The sequence below is a fragment of the Temnothorax longispinosus genome, chromosome 10 (genome assembly GCF_030848805.1).
Source record: "Temnothorax longispinosus isolate EJ_2023e chromosome 10, Tlon_JGU_v1, whole genome shotgun sequence".
NCBI lineage: Eukaryota > Metazoa > Arthropoda > Insecta > Hymenoptera > Formicidae > Temnothorax > Temnothorax longispinosus.
In genome coordinates, this window is record NC_092367.1 from 7407638 (window position 1) to 7427043 (window position 19406).

A 19406-nucleotide genomic window follows, 5' to 3' on the forward strand; every position below is an offset into this window, starting at 1 on the left:
CTCTTTGGCGTATAGATCACGCTTAACTATCTTCTATCTTTTCATTTTTGTAATATTTACTCACTTGTCCATGTATTGCGTCAGCCTGACATATGCGATGCAAGCGGCATCCTCGCCGAGCAGATGGACATGGGGATTCAGGATCGTCGTATTGACAGCCTTACAGTTTTTCCCCAGAACTGCTTAGAGTATTATACGAGAAACAAAGTAAAAAGTTACTCGAAGACTGTGATATTTATTAACGCGCGATGTAAAAGCTGTTTACAATGTCAAAATATTGCAAAAAAAAGAACAGAAGAATAAGAGAGAGAGAAAAAAAGAGAGAAAGGGAGCAGAGGGGAAGAAGGGAGAGAGAGAGAAAAACCAATTATTACCGTCTGTGGTGAGTACCGAGGAAAATAAGGAAAAATAGGAAAAATACCGACAAATCAAAATTGTATAGAAAATTCTACGTTACATAGAGCCAAGCAAGCTTTCCGCTACGTGAGAACTTTTTGTAATTTCTCATGCAAAATCTTTTGATTTATTCATTATAATTTAATTCTATTCATTTTTATAAAATCTAAATTTCCATCACAGAATCAAAGTATAAGAAAATTTGTAAACCCCCAAGAAACTCATTTCACAAAAATATATTTTCTCGTTATCAATTTTTTATGCAGCACTTTGGCATGTGTAATTCTTTATTACTTGGGGTGTGTTTTAACTATAATGATAAATATTCTAAGAATAGATAATCTGCTTTAATTAATCTTCAAAATCCTAACATTTCAGATTTTACAGTTGTAAAAAGAATGACAAAATTTCAAAAAGCTTAATCTGTTTTATACTTTATATTATCTGATTCAAAGTTTATTAATTTTATAATAATTTTATATTTTATTACGCATCAGATATACAAAAGTAGGTATTTCTTATCTATAAATTTATGTCTATATAAAAAATTAAATTTCTACATAAATTTCACAAGTGCGAAACGTTCTGAAAAAATAACGTCTTTGACCCAAATAACGTATATGTCTTTAAAGAATCCTCAGCAATCTACAATTTCGTATGCAAAATACGTGCCTCCATCTAGTCCCGTTAATCAGTATATTAAAGGTAAATGCAGCAAGAAGCTGGATTAATGATAATTTAGACAATTTTGCGACGACAAGCACGCATGCACCGATCGGCCGATCGTCCGTTTAGATTTAAAGAATGTTGCGAGCAGAATGATATTAATATTAAGGCTACACTTGTATTTGGAGCAACTTTCGTCGTTGCAAATCGGATAATTTCATGCAATAACAAAAATAATAAAAGGTAAAAAAGCAATTACGAGTCGAAATATTTTATAAAGAATTATTTTATAATATCCAACTAGCTACGAATATTGTGCATACTCGTACATTGTACTTTTATCAAACGATAAAATAGTAAATTTGTAAGCGGATACTCTGCTTTCTAAAAATAAATCCATCGGAATATGACGATGGACGTATGAAACATGCACAAAATATAATATTTATTGACGATTCTTTCATAAACAAACTACAAAGTAGCCAAAAATAAACGACAAAATGGCGGTAAGCAGCCAACATTTCACTACATTCGCAGCTTCGTTTTGCGAAGCGACAACCTTCTAACGCCAAAAGAGTAAGAGAATATTTCTCGCAAAAGTTGCTATAATCTCGAAAGTTACTTTCCTAAAATTTATACAGCATGCGTAATATCACATTATCGGCTAAACGATCGACTAATTCACAAACGTAAAACGTAAAACTTGAAACTTAGCGTTGTATTAATCGTGTGCTGCCAAAATACGCTGCTACTAAATACACATTGAACGACAAACGCGAAGAATAACGATGATGCAAACGAGTCGTAATTACCATTATCAAAGTAAAATTTGTGGAAATCCATTCCCTCGACTAAATTACCTAGAGCCTCCGGCTCGAACGCGGTCAGATGTGGATCACAGATTTTCCTGGAAACACGAAAAGAGATTAAAGTATGTTGGATTATAATAATTATATAATGATATTTTTGTTTTTATCATAACATTTTTTAATAGTACGTTCTTTGGAATAAATCAATAAAATAAAAAATCGTTCCGTTGAAAAAACCAATAAATCTCTCAAGCTACAGTATTTGTGCAAGAAGGAAAAGAGGGGAAAAAAGCGAATAATTGCGCGCGAAAAATAGTTTAACGATCAGTTTATTTAAAAAATTTAAAAAAAAAAACCTTTGAAAAGGCAGAAAAAATTTAATGTCACCCAAAAATACGGCAGCAGAGAGCATGATTTATACCAAATTGTTGAGCAAAAAGTATATATATGTGTAGTGCTGATAATGGAATTTGTGTCAAGTGAAAGCACATATAAATATTCTACATATTTATTCTCTCTTTCTCTCTCTCTTTCAGCTGGCAGTTCTGCTCTTAAAAATGTAACTGCGATGATAATTTCTGCACAGTTGTCGAATATCTCGCAATCAAATGTTTTTCGTTTTTAAATACGATTAGAAATTAGCGAGTTTGTTTGCAAGCCTGACAACTTTTCACTTGTTGCACACCTTCAACATACTCGTCGAATTTGCATTCGTTCAGTAATCCTTTTAATCAACTTTCACATATATATTATCGGGGAAATCGGCTAATGTTTCTACCAAATTAATCATCAATTCCTACTCAATTTTAAGTGATACATGCTGATCAAATGCAAATACAGTAATAGTGGTTAACAAATATAAATGTGTGTGTATGACAAAATATTTTAAAATATTAATATCCACGTAAAAAGCTTCATCGAATAATCAAGTTTTTTTCAACAAAAACTTAATATTGAACATTTCGAATCTTTCTACTTCTTCCAACATTTCCTTTTATTCGAGTATCCTTTAAATAATCTGAAATAAATTTTGCCTGGTTGATGTCAGGAAAAATCTATATACGTATCGTAAACTTGATCAGCAATTTTCTATAGCAGCCATATAGAGTAGAGAACGGCTTTTTGTGATTCTTTTAATAAACAAATATATATATGTATATATCACGTTACTTACGTGTATGCCTCGAAATCTCCGGTGTTGATGCTCTCGATCAACTGCTCGGTCATCTTGATGATTTCCTGTCGGCGTGCTGGAATCGTCAATAGATCAATGAGTCAATTGGTCCGTGTCGAGGCGACCGGCACGCCTGTTGGGCTTACCGATACATTTTACGGCGCAAACACAGTCGCATGCACTTAAACTTTTCGTCAACTTTTCTAAAGTCCTACACCATTGCGCGGTTGTGCTCCCGGTTGTGTACAGGAACGATGAGCCACACTCGCGCAAATAATTAGCTTCCCGTACCTATACGCGAATCGGATTTTCATCAAAGAGCAAATCACCGTCAATCAGCCTAATCGAGACGATCAACAGTTTGGAAAATTTCAGTCGCCAATTGGAGCAATGGGATCTCGAAAGAGATGAGCATTTGACTCTCGATTTGATACTCGACTTTGATACTATAGATAAAAAAATGTCTAAATAGTAGCAACATTAAAGCTGTTATACAATTAAATACGAATAATTTCATCAAATATCGAATATATACATACTCGTATGTCAAAGAGACTCGCGGAAAATTATCTATATTATTGTATAATTAATCGATTATAATAAACCGTTATATAAGATGAATGATACATAAAATGTACGGAAAATAAGAAATAAGATAGTTTGCCTTAACACCCGTGCGCGCACGCGATAGTTTACTAATAATATTAAAATAAAAATACAAGACACTCTCTCGTATTGTTCTGCGAGGCCGATCTGATGAAGAGAGGCTCGTCTGATACAAACGAGCCCTATCGCGTCTAATTCGACAACGGTCGTTTCGTGTCGGTTGAGCGGCTCAGCGACTGAAATCCAAGAGAGTAACTCGAATTGCCAAATTGGCGATTGGCAGCGCGCAGCGCGTGTCTCGCCAATGGCCTTACCCAACAGGCTCATTCATGAAGCTGTCGCTTCATTTACTCAATTGGCGCATCCATCTATACCACAACACCTCACGCGGCGAACTGAACTTCTGACTTTTCGATCGCGTTCGTGTTCTCCTCATAGAGATGTTTCATAAGTAAATTGTCTCAATTATTTCGTTACGAACGAACGGCCGGTCGTTGGATTAGCGATTAAACGAAAAAAGATCACTGGACATTTCCTTGTTATTACGATTTCTTTGGTATTGTATTCCGTGCAAATTATCTCTCCTTATAAAAACTTTCGTACATTATGGACGTCTAAATTAAAGATATAGTATAGCCTTTGAATCGCCTACGAATAGTAGATTAATATTTGACTGTACCGTTTAATCTAACGACCACGGTGAGTTCGTCGATGTTACTTACGTCATAGACCAGCAATTATGTGCACGAAAATTGTGATCATTCCTTAGATGCCGCTTCAACAGTCGAAGCAAAGTTCCACGGGAAGACTTGGAAACCGTCCGGAGATCGCGGCGTATATTATTTCGATTATTTCGCGTCTTTGACCATCAGATTATATTTCGTATTTCGTCTTTTATCTTTTCGTATGTGTGTGTGTGTGTGTGTGTGCGCGAGATTTTATCTATTATTAGATAATTAGAATTAGATCCATTAATTTCCCATTGATTTACAACTTTTTTCGAGAGAGAAATTCAAGACCTCACATCCGATTAAGTCCTTTTTGAAACTAGCATATATAGCCAAATTATAAACTATAAGCTAGAAGCTATGAGTTGAATGGCTTGTTTAAATGGCCACAAGACGGATTTGAGAATAACGATTAAATTTCGAGGAGCTTGATTCTTAAAGGCAACGTCTTGCTACATTACTTGCGTACGAAATAAACGCGATCGTACCAAAATAACGGTACGAGAGGTGTCACAGTAAAAAATAATATATTGTAATCAGTCGTAACGGAAACAGTTGAAAAAAGTCACTTTGGCGATGAATTGTTGTACTACTTTTCTAGGATTTCTAGGATACCACTACCACCATCGCACAACCGCCAGTTTTACTACAATGCGTTACGTGTCCTCTTTCTCTACCCTAACTATAATTAAACTTTACCGCATTTCCGATATTCTATTACGAAGCTAACGATCCCGGTCTCCGATCGATCTGTCTCCGGGATATAATATATCTATCATCGCGCGCGTATTACGCATAACGTACTCTCTCCTTCCGCTCAGCTCTATACATTTTACTATTACGCGGCAGCAATTGTCATTTGATACTCGGTAAGCCACTCGATAAGCCATAAAGCGTAGTTATGAGATTATAAGGTTCGCTCACGACAGAAATGTTTCAAGCAATCAGCAATTTTTTCAATATCGCTGTTCTTGACGTAATAAAAATAATGTATGCGATCGGATCGCATCTAAGTGATCGATCGGAATTAGGATCAAGTTTTTCTTCGTTTTATATATATATATATATATATATATATCTCTCTCTCTCTCTCTCTCTCTCTCTCTCTCTCGCAACAGCAGTTGCATCGCGTTACATACGTTAATAAATTATTACCGCTTTCGTAGTCTTTCTTTCGTCAAAACTATAAGAGCTATAAAAAATATAGCTATAAATTATATTATATGAATTACGATACACGATCATATTTCGGCCAAAATATTCGGTTGTATTTTGGTATTGCGAACCGTGGGAACTACGACATTGTGTAACGAAATCAGCAACGCTTCTAGAGAGAAAGAGAGAGAGAGAGAGAGAGAGAGAGAGAGAGAGAGAGAGAGAGAGAGAGAGAAAGAGAGAGAGAGAGAGAAACACATTGCGTTAAAGAAGAACTGAAGTGCTTTACAAGAATTTATCAGGAGATAAGTAATTCCTGTAATTATTAATTATATTAAAAATAGTATATGAAGAAACTCGTAAAAAAATTAAGTCCAATTCGGCCTTGTACAATTAGCTCTTTTTCTGGCAATATGCTTTCTTTGTAAAATTTTTAAATAACCTAAATAAAACTAACGAGTCCAAGAGAGTACAAGTATACTTTCTCCATTCGTTCCGACTTATTTTTCCTTGGTCGATTTGTCGCTTATGTACGACGTAATTTCGCACATTACCTGAGCACTGAGAGTTGGTTGAAAGCTGGCTGCAGGTCTTGATAGGACACACGATTCTTATGTCTACAAGCAATATATATATATCCCTTTCGTATTAAAAAATAAATAAGACGGATATAATTTTCAAGGCAATACTTAAGCGGCTGTACAAACATGAAGAGGATTAAGCTTCGTCCATGTCAAACTGTTTTATAAGTTTTAAGTGTCCGTTTCTGCGAGTAACACGCACAGAATTATATGGTAATCCATTTTATATCGCATTTGAATCTATTCCAGTCGTTTATATCGAAGATTAAAATAATAAAGATAAATAATGAATAACACATAACGGCATGTAATCACGAAATGTTCATGATGGAAGCTTAGCATTCATGGAAGTACAATTAGCATATAACATCTCTCGATTTTTAATTCCATCGAAATATATATAAGGACTGGCTTAATCCTCACGTATGATATCGTCTGAAAGGATTAACCGTCTCCCCCGAAAGTTCTTATCATAATCCATTTTTTCTTCATCTTTCTTCTGGTTTGCCATTTCCGTCGTCCAATCGTGTTTGCAATATTGCATTAGATTTTGCTTAGATATTATCGCTGCCCGATGTTACAGCACTGTTCTTTTCATAGTACATACATGGGGCACTATGTATAAACGCTATAAATAAACGCAGACATGCTTTCCATATTTATCGTTTTTTATCATTTTTCAGTTTAGATGCAACATGACACAAAGATTAGAATGGATCCTCCTGCCCCCTCCATTATGACGATCACCATGCTTCAAGTTAAACGCAATCGGTATGCGTGCACGCAAACGCAAATTATATAAAGGACAATTGCGAGACGTTTCAAGTTGCCGTAGCGTAGATCAGCAAGAGGCTTCGATCGTAACGCTAATACACGCCTAGAATCTTAACCACGTTACCGCGGCTCGTGGATTAGATCCGATTAGGTATTAACTACAATTTAGCTCCAGCAAACGCTGGAGCATCAGGTCAGCCAATTTCCAATTTGCTATACATATACATATACGTGTATTACGTGTTTATATGGTGTATTTATATGGCTTATCAGGCCACCATTACTTCAGATTTAAAATAGTCTATTGCCAAAAAGCGTACCTACGAATGCCACATTTTTCAGTTATCGAAGCAATCGCATATTTAGAAAATAAATTTATTTTACGTGAAAGATATCATAAAATGTATATTTATTCAACAGTAAATGAAAAAAGCCGATTAAAATTATTTTTCAAAAGTAATGATGTGAATATCGAATCTCATTGCGATGTAAATCGATCTTATATTCCACAATTTTATTTATGTAATATATAATAAATAAAATAAGAAACAATCTGCGTAACGTATTAATTATATAGAAATTGATCGTCGCGCGGTGACCGAATCAGGAATCAGGTAGGTAACGTAAACGCAGACGTATGCGCAGACGTCTCGGTCTGATCAGTCGGTTACTTACTCCTTGCTTGCGATGCATGGAGTCAGCGTTATGTTGAATGTACGATATGATGGATGGGATGAAGCGTAATCAAGGGAATTCGATCCATTCATTAATATGATGAATGGAAGTCTGAAATATATCTATCGTAATATCGATCAGATATCCACCAGATTAAATCTACACACTTAAAAATTGTGAAAATTGTAAAAATCACCCAAAAAATAAGTATAAAAATATCAATTAATTTATTAATTTTAGTTATTTTTTCATTTTTCCGTTAGGATTTCCGCTGGGACTTTTTAGTTAGAGAGACGTCTGTTTCTCTTAATTGGTGCATTATTAATTGATGAATTACGATTGTTTCTTATAAAACCTCATATGCAACGAAATCGAAGTACTGGAAAAAGATGGAATTCCTATGTAAAAAAAAAGTTGCTTTTTAAACTAGTCGATAAATGCGATAGCAAGATATTTTATTTGTAAAAGTCGATTTTTATATCTCCCAAAAAATTATCATCTCGTTAGACATAAAAGGTTTCATAAAAAACAACTACATATTCCATTAATTAAAAAAACAACATTACTGTTATATTTTTTCTATTTATTTAAACACGTCACTTTGCCAAATTCTCTAATATTTTAAGACAATCTAATCTTAAAACTTCGTTTACGGTACGATTTAAGTATTTTTCTCTTTTACTTTTTTTAGTGTTTCCGTGAAAATATTTAAAGGAAACACGAGGCGGCCCACGCGAGTTTCACAGCAAACCGCAAGATGTGGGGCTCCAGCATGGTGGTTGCTGCGTGGTTCTCTCCTTCGCGTTTACCCCGAGTTTACGGGCGTCGACGGTTCTCTTACCGTCTTCGGGATCCTCGTCGAGGATGCTGCCCATCCGGGACACGTGTCGGCCGGCATCACTCATCCGTTGTGCCTCCCGTTCTGCATTTTTTTTTGCGGGGTAGGTGCATGCAGGCGCACACAAGACGCGCGATCACGAGGCGGTACGCGAAACACACAGTGCAGCATGCAGAAACACACAGAGACACAAACAGAAACAAACTGGTAACACAACGCCGATCGTGAACAATAATCTCGCGGAAGAGAAGTGCCGATAACTCGAAAGCTTCATGAATACGAAATTTCTTCATATTTGAAGAAATTTCGGTCAGTTGGCGATGCCAAAGTATATCGAATATACATGGAACTTAAAAAACTTAAGAAAGAATGATGTTTTTAAATAAAGATATATATCTATAATAAATAAAGAGAATTTTGGATAAATCGAACGCGATACCCAGATCCTCGCGTATCAATTGTTCTTTGAAATTTTATTGCTTTGGGTTACGTTGTATGGGAATATCAATGTTCGTGGGATTTGGATCTCCAATTCCATTTCCTAAATTTGCCTCCCCTGTTCATATAATGCACAGTATTCGAAAATACTGCAATGGTTGCGCGCGTTTGTCTGCATTCGAAACGTTAATCTCATCGTCATCGAGCGCGCTATTTAAGTATCAACGCGCATGACAATCGCATTAGGTAATGTCAATTGTCTGGTTCGCACAAGCGGCAGTTACTTGACATAATGCCGGTCAAGGTGACATCCCAGGAGTAGTAATATCCCAGAAGACGGAGAGGCTTCTCCGTCGGATTGAATCGAGCTTGCGAGGTATCGGCTCAACGACAACCGGGATAAGTCGCAATTGCGAGTAAAAGGGATAGAGGGTGGAAAAGATAAATTTATGCGCGTTGAGGGTGCTTGGAAATCTTCCCAATACGCTCGGATTGCATCTTTATGTTTTTGTTTCTTCTTCGTTTTACCGGTGCGTGCGATGTAGCGAAGAAACGCGGATAAAGCCCGAGTTTCATCCGATAAAAAAAAATAAACTTACCGCACGGCATTGAATTTACTATTATCGTTGATATCTTCCGTTTAACATTCGTGTCCAATAAGGAACCATTACGAAAATAGAAAACAAGTGCAATTACAATTTTCGGACAAGCGCAATTGCAATTCTCTAATTGCATCTCCTAACATACATATGTATAGCGCGAGATTTTATTAAGTTTAAAAATGATTTCAGAAGCAAACATATTAGGGGGGGGGGGGGACGAAAAATACCAGAGCACATTGACAAAAATGATTTCCGAGCACATGCAATTTCACTCGTCAATTAATTTTCGCTTATATCAATCGCATCAAATGTATTTGTTGTTCATATTTATTTACTGTAACGTTGTTACAGCAGTCATCGCGTCGATCGCAAATTGAACTCAATGTCTAAACAGGCTGGTAGTTGTAATTAATCCCATTATTTTTGCACATTTATTTCGTTTTATTCGCAGATGCAGAGAAAACGTAATCGACACGTTTCCCATAAAGTCATAAATCACATAAGGAACATTAATGCCGATTATTTATAGACGACGCGAATGAACGTGTGGTTTTCGGATAATACTTCTGTTTAGCCGTGTCTCGTAAATATCCTACGTGACTGTATTCCCCGGCATTTCGTTAAACGTTATCTTATTGCCATTTATAGCACACGTGCAAACACTGCAAACAGTTTTGCCGCGAGGCAAACAATATCGCCAAGAGATAAGAATGTAATCGAAGAGCTTAACAAGAAGAAGCAACTAATCGTCAATGATCGATCGAGCGATCTTGCAAACTTGAATAAGAATTGATAAGGGAATTCGAGTGACCAACACTAAAAATAAACGGAAAATGTATGCTATGATAATTTGACGGATAAAGTCAACTGCGCGATACATAATATGTAACTCTAATGACGATCAAGAACAACCGATTGAATTCTATAATAGCATGCAGTGGCGATCGACAATTATTATCGAATTAAAGGATCGTTTCCATGCACCCTCTAGGAAGAAGGAAAGAGTCTTAATTGTAAGACGGAAGGGAACGTGCCAAGTTATCGTGCTACAAACCGGTGGACGAGGAATCCTGGCGTCGCCATGCTATTGACTCGTTGCTGCCATTCGCTTGGTGGCTGACATTGGCTGGCGACGAAGGCGATGCGCCGACCTGGCTGTTCTGGCTGTTGTTGCTGCTACCGTTGCTGCTACCGCATCCTGCGCTGCCAGCTAGTCATGCAATCAACCAACCAAACACGAGCTAGTGTCAACGTCAAAGAAGCTTTTGCATGTCGCGTCGTGTCGTGTCGTGTCGTGTCTGATCCCGTTGCATCGCGTCCGACCGCTCTCTAGACCGGCGGGCGATGCTCTATAGATCGGCTCAAACTGTGCTTCCCGTCTTTCGCGAATTCTCCCCTTTCTAAGATTTATATTTTGTACAACGACTACAAAGACTAATGGAGAAAAATCACAATAAACAGGATATCTTAAAATTAGTCGCGTGCATAATATTATTTTATTTATTTACATGTTAAAATTGTGGATTGATGAAAACGTTCATGATTGCTTCAAGATCTTCTTGAATAAATTTTTAAGTCAATTTTAAGTTAACCAAGTTATACCTGTTGTCCAGAAAATTTACTACTTTACACATAATAACTTACATAATAATTGAAAAAAAAACAGACGGAAAGAGACAATTTTTATAATTTATAATAAACATTGTGAAACTTAATTACAAAATGTTAGACGCGTAACAGCATTTTAATCCTATATATGAGACAATTTATGTCGAGAATTCACGACGACGAATAATAATAATGATTTTCGACTTACATGTCGAATATTACATTAATAAATAAAATATACTTCCAATAATATGTACGAATAAAAAATTCTATTGCAAATATATAGCAGTTAGCTACAAAAAAAATTTTATTCGACAAATTTATTGCATCAAACGTGTTGATATTAGTTTTTTTTCCCCCATGTCGATTATGTCGTTTATGTCTCGTATGTAGATATATGTCGTTGCTGTTCGTCTGTTTCTACTTGTCCATCAAACTCATTCCACTTGCAGAATTCAACGGGAACGAATGTGACCGACGAGATGGTGTAAAACGCGATCGATCATCGCGTCGTCTATTCCCGACGCTCGAATCCGTAAATAATAAAGATCTGATGAAAGAGCAGCAGAGCGAGGGAGTCGTCGAGCGATATATCGCCGGAAGAACGAGACGGCGAACGCGAATCAGTGTATTTTATATAACTTATAACCGTCCAAGTCCTGTCCGACGAAGAGGGATGAAATTTGGAAAAAGTAAAGGAAAATCACCGATCGAACGATCGTCCGCGGTCAATCGATTACTCACAGAATGAATCGACTATTTGTCAGACAATACTGTCTACGTATGTAAATATGTCGAGCAGAGCCCAAAGAGTGAAGAGAAAAGCTCGCTTGTCTCTCGTTTTTGTCGTACCTCTCACGGAAGGATCGTCGGCTGAGGACCTTATCTAAAGTTTAAAAAAAAAATCATCGAATGCGTGTATGAATGTGCAACGTGAATGTATGACAAACGCGAGAAAAACGGACAAGCTGTCGGGTAAAACTAAAGAGCGTGAGAAAGCATGAACGCTAAAAGAAAAGTAGTGCAAGTAAAGCGAGGAACGTATTGTAACGAATCTCGCGAAAGTATATATTATATATCTAATTAAAAAAGAGAAAAACTTGTTTATAATAAATTTCAAATCATGCTGCGCCTCTCTAAAGCAGAAATGGCTAGACCGATTTCTGCCTCGTTTTATCAGGGATTATTGCTACGCGTCGGGTATGTACTACATGTATATATACGTGTGTCTATACTGTCTATATGTGCTCTCTACGAAGAATCTCGATAAAGCGTGGAAGCAGAAATGGGTCATCCGACTTGGGTAACCTTACCGATTTGTTGATCAAACCGCCGTTAATTGCGTTTTAGTATCTCCTTCCTGTGTACAAATGTGCCTACATCTTATCCTGCGACATGAGTAGAGAAAGAGAGAAAGAGAGAAAGAAAGAGAGAAAGGGAAAAGGAATGAAGAGAGAGGGGGGAAAGAGAGAGACTGCGACATTATGCGACAATTGTTCTACGGAACGAGTCCATGGAATCTTTTTTCGTAAAGCACAAGACAATTTAAAAGTTGGGCTTCTGTTATTCAAAAAGTTGAAAAACTCGAGCAAACCGCGATCAATAACGCACATTTGCATCGCTTTGATTCGTATACGATGTTATATCATTTGTAGCTAACATATCCATATTAAGCGTTCATATTTTCGATTTATCTCCAATCTGAACGCAAGCTCATATTTATCATATTTCTCTTATTTCCCTTTCTCTCCATTCAGATTACAACATAGCAGGTGATTCCTGAATATTGATCTATAATCTATAAACATAGATCATTGAGAAAAATTCCGAAAAATTTTTGTTGAAAAAAGTTCTACGTTGTAAAATGACCCCTGAACACGACAAAGAAATGTTTACACAAATGTTAGGCTATCACAACTATCTTATCTTTATGGTTACGATTTGATAAATGCGATTAAAAAAATATATAGCAAATTTAATTCGATATAGCGATTTGCATTCGACTCGTCACCTCTCCTTCTCAAGCACACCATTCTCTCAGATCATCATTTCACACGCGAGATCGAGAGATCGAATTTGAAAAGTATCTCATGTACATACAACGAGAGAATATTTTGTTTCGCAGTCAATTTTAGAGAACAATCAATTTTAAAAGTTTTGCATCCGGAAGATCGGATTTATCAGCAAACGATTCTTTCGGCTACACTGTTCTCTCAATGCGATTTAAGCAAAATTTCACTATCTATTGAATGGATAGACTCGAAATCTGTAAGCAGGATGAGATCCAAAGATACCAAGAGAAATATTTTGTCTTTAAATTCATTTAAAGTGACTTTAAAGTGGAAAAAAAAAATAATTTAGATTCTATGCAAATCTATTTTTCTTGAAGTTTAAATATACAATCGGCATAAATTTTTATCTCGGAAATAATTTAAAACAATTCCCTAAGATCATAGGACCACAAATAGGATTGAAAATTAAGTATTGAAGACTCGGTTTACCTTAAATTCCACCACTATTGAGTCTAAATTCTTTTACCTTGGGCCCCTTGTAGAAGAACCGCGGCAATTCCGAGGGGGTTGCCCATATTCTGAATCTGGGCCTGCATCTGGGCCTGAGCCTGGGCCTGGACCTGGGTCTGAGTCTGAGTCTGAGTCTGGGTCTGGTTCGGGACCTGTTTGTTCACCACGGTTGTGGCCGCACTGACCGCCCTGGAGAACGCGGACATTGTCGCGGGACTGCTCGGAGGTGTACCTTGGGACGAGCCAAGAGTTTTTGTTTCGGAGGGGGATTTCTTTTCGAGAGGTGTAGCGCACCAATCAGCAACAACACGGGTGAAAAACGGAAATGGTCACAAAGCACAAAATGCAAGAAGCAAATTCTGCGAGGCGACTGTTGTCACGACGCGATCTACGACTTTTTTGACTTTTACGCCGCAATATCAAAAATGATACGCGAAGAGATACAGAGGAAACATACGAAGAGAGAGAAAAAGAGAGCAAACCTTGAGCATCGATCAATTATTACGAAGGGCGCGTTCGAAACAATGCAAAGTCGCGAAGCCACATCTCGCTAATTGGATCGGGTCGGGGACATAAAGTTATTATCGAGCTAATTTATGTTAATTGTAAACGGGTTTAGCATTATCGAGCAACATCAGCCTGACAAATATCTTGATAAACATACACTAGAATTAGTTTTTAGGAAGAAGAAATATTCCTTCAAGACTAGACAGAAGCACACAATCGGTGAAATGAGAAAATGTTTATGTTAGTAGAAGAATTAGAGTTGAAGAAATTTGTTCAAAGAGCAAAAGAAGAAAATTCAATTTATTAAATGATCGGGATCAATGTTTGTCATAGAATATAGATTATGGGGAAAGAAAAAGTAAGAGAGAGAAGTCAACGGCGTAAATTATTTGCGTATAGCAATGGCCTTGTATAAGTGAAACGAGAATGTGATCCCGCGTAAATTTTCGCTCGTGCGTCTTAGACAAAGTTTATTTGTCTTGAAATAGAATTCTAGAAGCGCGCTCATATATATGTATATATATATATATATATATATATGTATAATCATGATCCAATTGCACGTAGCGTTTAACCGCAACGAAAGTTTCTTTTGCACATTGACATTGTTCTGGATTAATATAGCAGTTCGCGATTGATATAGATCAGCAACGATCGGTATACAAAACACTCTAGATTCACTTCTCGCATACTTGATCTGCCAATTTAGCCATTTTCAGAGTAGACCTATTTTTTATTCTGTACTTGTTGAAGAATCGATAATTCAGGATTTAAGTTTGAAGATGAGCGTAAATTTATTTTCAAGAGGACTTTGACAAAAGTTTAATTCATGAGCGCGCGCGAAGGTATTTGAAGTTAAATCCAAATCGATTTATTTGTTTTCTACCAAGAAGAGATCAATGTGTGTGTGTGTGTGTGTGTGTGTGTGTGTGTGTCTGTAATAAAATAAAGTATTCGATATTCGTTGTAAGATAAATAAAGAAGCGTTGCAGAAATGGCCATTTATTAAATTATTCCAGAACAAATTCTTGAAGAAAAAGCGTTTACGTCGAGAATTTTTACTGCCGATTATCTGGTATTAAGCAAACAAACATCATCAACACGAAGGCAAAGTATAATTGTATGAGACGGATACAAATATACATATATACATATACGTAACAAAATTACAGCGAAATGTAATGCAGAACCGAAATCTCCAGAGACTCACCGTAATTCTCCGTGTACTTAGACGAGCTAGGTATGGTATTAGCCGACATCGTTATAATGTTGAATGTAGAAAGTTTTCACTAAATCACCCGCGGAGGGCACAAGACGTTATATCACAATAACGGCATAATATCAAATGCACAAAAATTAACTTTTGCGAGGAGACGAAAGTAAATCCCTTTCGTAACATTGGAAAATATTTGCGAAATTGCCGGGACGGTAAAACCCAAAATCGAGAGGCAAATTTTTGTCGAGCGCGACTTAATTCACTTGCGAGGTGAGTCGGACGTACGACGACGTCTTGAACCGCTGCCCCGATCTATTTTCAAGTAATGCCAAGCGGCCAGGTATTTTTGTTGACAGTACGTTTCAAGCGCGCGCGAGGCGGAGTGGAGCCGCGATGCTTTCCGCAGGGACATTCGTCGATTTGATGAAAAAAAAAAAGAAAAACAATGTTTATGTTTATTCGTGTACACTGTCAATGAAAACTTGTCAAAATTTCTGTCGAGTTCGTTAAAAATACAAAAGCGAAATTTCAAAAGTTCCTCATATTACGCAAGAAACAATGCGAAAAAGATCACATAACGCAGTGTAAATTCTGAAATGCGGAGAAATCAAGACACGTATATGTATATTCTGAAAATAATATCTGCGCCGATAACAAACCGTCTGTATACTTTTTCTTATATTATTGATCCAGATGAGACGTGTAAAATATTATTGTGCACAATAAGATAAAATGAGATGTTTAATTATCGTTGCAGAATTCTAAGGATCGAATCCAGCTTTGTTTCGACTGCGTGATTAATTTTACTTAAGTTTAAACCATCCGCGCCTGAGCTTACATCTGACAATGAGAGTAAGCTCTCCGCGTTACTTACAATTAGTTGGAATTATAAATGGAGTTAATTATAACTTTCGAGTTAATTATCACTGTAGTGCTGCCTTCGTGCCGCTTTTATTATGACATAGTTATAACTAATTTGGCGTCAACGACTTCATTATACACATTTACATGCCCGACTGTGCAGAATCGATCATTATCGTCGATATTAGCTAGTCATTTTATCATCACTAGCTTTTATTTCAGTTAGTTACCTTAATTTAATTCCACAATTGCGAAATGATAAATATCAACGACGCAACTTGATTACTCGCTTTGATCGTAGATAAGATTCTTAAGAAAAAAAAAAAACCAACCCAAATTCAAGTATGCGTGATCTGTATAATCACATAGATGTAAGAATAATTAAAGCTAAAAATGTTACGTTTTTTATTTTATTTCTCCGTACAAAATCAAAAATCCTTCCTTTTTTAAGTTTTACGATATTTACATCATTTCGTATACATATATGTAAAATATCAATTTGAAAAATTATTATGTTTTTACGTGAGCATAATCACTTTCACGTTTCTATATATTAGTCAATACATTAATCATACGAGATGATGTAATTATTATAGTAAGTAGAAATGAGGAGAATTAGTAGTCGTATTAGTAACGGGGTAATGGAGTAAATTAATAGCCGCGTCATCGGCGTCACGGTCCAATTAAGCACAGACGTCTAAATACAGTGATTCAAAGGATATGTCGTTTCGACACAATGCAATTCGTGGGATTCGACGATCAGTTTGATTAATGTCAATCACAATGATTCACCACCAGACATAATCTCTAGCTGCACTCGCATTAGCTATATGATATGCAGTTTCGCTGCCGTGAAGCATATCAAAAGAGGGCTCAGGAGGATCCTCAGTTTGGACTACGGGGTATTAATTTTAAATCGATTAGAAGGGAACCCATGTACATAAGAGGAAAAAGAAAGAATGATAGGAAGAAAGAGAATTATCCGGAGTTATCCGGAATGTTAGTCGACGAGACGAAAGGAGACGGTAAATCCGCGCCAATACAATTTCGCAGAAGCGGCAACAGAAAGGGTGCAAAAGCTCGGGCATGAAACTGGACACGAAGCCTCTCGTGAAATCGGCCCTCTCCCAACCATGATGATACTTGCGGATCATCCTTCCTCCGCCAATATCTCGCGGGTAATTATAGATATCGGATTAAGATAAATGCGTTACATGCATTGTGGTCGATTTCTTAAACTGAAACTGATCGTTTTTACGGACGCGAAGAAATAACGATTAACGACCTTTCATAAATTCCTCTTTATCAAAAGGGTCCTCTTTATACGATATTGCGCGCATCGAAAAATCGCGAGAGATCCATTCGATTTAAGGAGGTACGACTGTTTATATATATATATGATATAATTTTGTTTTCATGATTAAATAGCGTAAAGGTAGTCTCAGAAATGATTCATAAACAACATGTTATCATGTTATCGTTGGGACAGAAAAAGCAATTAAAAGCAGTAAAATCGCAATTTTGTCCCATTTTTATACTTGATATTGCTTAAATAAATCATTTAAAAATTGAAAATAAATTTAAAAACCGCGATGGCAATTCTCGATGTCACAGAAGTGTAACATAAAAATTTCACTCATTTTTACCGCATAGGAACAAAAACACATAATATATGATATTTACATAGGAAATATATCTATAATAGGTATGTACATATATACAATTTCTGTAACTTTTAAAGCGAATATCTCAGAAACGCGACGGCAAATCGTTTTGCAATTTCACACACGGTAAGATTATACACATTCCAAGACTACACAAAAATTTCAAATCAATAAGTTGGATTTGACCTGATAGTTATACCTCCTTAAGCCGCTGTGAGATCTTCGGTATATAATCGCGTTAATCACTGACGCGTGATCTTTGTCAGAATTCAAGCAAGCGATCATGTAAATTGTCATGTATATATCTAACAATAAGTTTTATCTGCAGCAAGCTCGATATAAATATACACACGGCAAATGGCATATTTATTATAAATCACCTTTTTGATTTTAAAGAATAATGTATATAGATTTTATATTAAAATAAATTAAAAATTCTGTTACACACATCGTGCACAGAACATTCGTTTCAAATATAATATTAACATGTTACAAATAATCAACTTCCTCAATGAGTAATTTAGTTTCATTATTTAATAAATAATTTCAGCTGAAATTACTAATGTAATAAAGAACTGATTTTATGTTTATTTGCACACAATGTATAATACCACGCAGAACACAAATCGCTATGTCCAAATTTTGCTTGTTGCGACGTCATGATATTGCAAGCTGCATAACCGCACGATATCGCCGTAATCATTAGTTGTCGGCAGGTAGTTCTTAACACTAATTGCCGCAACAACGGTTAAATAGCTTTAAGTCAGATTAAAAGTATTCCTTAATATTTTGTATAAAAAAATAATTCACGTAAAACAAGAACAGCCCATCTCTCTGCAAAAGATAATTTTCGTTTCGCGTACTTTGGACTTTATCGGTTATTATTCTGAAACACGTCAACTCACAACTGCGACAACGTAGGATTATCTTTCCACATGTTCGCTTGGACAAAGTGCCGTATGGGTTTGATAATGCACGAAATATATCACGGGAATACGAATTTTATCTAGAAAAAAAGTCCTCGATGCGTGATAATATACCGATTGCGATTGTCCCGATAAAAACACGAAAAAATTCATAAACATTATATAGACAAGAATATTATGAGACAAACAAGATAAAAATTATAATGTTATATATAGATTGGTGCATTAGTGAATTACGTGTCTTTTACAATTATGTAATCGCACATTTTCAGATTTTCGTCAAGTGGCTCATATATCTAGCCTTTCCTTCACGTCAGTGCATAACAATTAAGTTTAATCAGAATATTTTCTGTTTAATTAAACGTTGAAAGTTCGGATGGGAGAGGCCAATACAATCGCGCGACGTTTACAAAGTAACGCACAATAAAAAAAAAATATATATATATACATATATATGTTGTGATACATAAAAAAAGTTGAAACATCAAAACGTTTCTCAGTCTCGAGAGTTGGGTTTACCTTCGGGTTCTTTGGCAATGACCGTGCTGCTCCGGTCGACACCGCCCTTCTTATCCTCTGTACAACATACACACATACATCACGTATACGATATACGAATATACAAAAAGTATATATCATTACATAACGCTTAAGATATTT

The 19406-nt window shown here is 36.2% G+C and overlaps 1 protein-coding gene across 28 annotated transcripts in view; it reads right to left on the bottom strand.

Annotated features, from left to right (window-relative positions):
- Positions 1-19406, bottom strand: part of Camkii (Calcium/calmodulin-dependent protein kinase II) — a 119065-nt gene that overhangs the window by 13586 nt on the left and 86073 nt on the right. For 4 of the 28 annotated variants that reach the window (XM_071790653.1, XM_071790652.1, XM_071790655.1 and 1 more), the window contains 6 exons: positions 19266-19322; positions 13589-13804; positions 10497-10652; positions 3046-3121; positions 1875-1969; positions 65-182 (listed from right to left, as the gene is read on the bottom strand). In XM_071790653.1, the coding sequence (XP_071646754.1) occupies positions 65-182; positions 1875-1969; positions 3046-3121; positions 10497-10652; positions 13589-13804; positions 19266-19322 (718 nt within the window). Of the gene's footprint in view, positions 1-64; positions 183-1874; positions 1970-3045; positions 3122-6088; positions 6152-7944; positions 8487-10496; positions 10653-12381; positions 12411-13588; positions 13805-19265; positions 19323-19406 lie in introns of those variants that run through there. The other 24 variants (XM_071790663.1, XM_071790673.1, XM_071790664.1 and 21 more) reach the window with 14 other exon arrangements.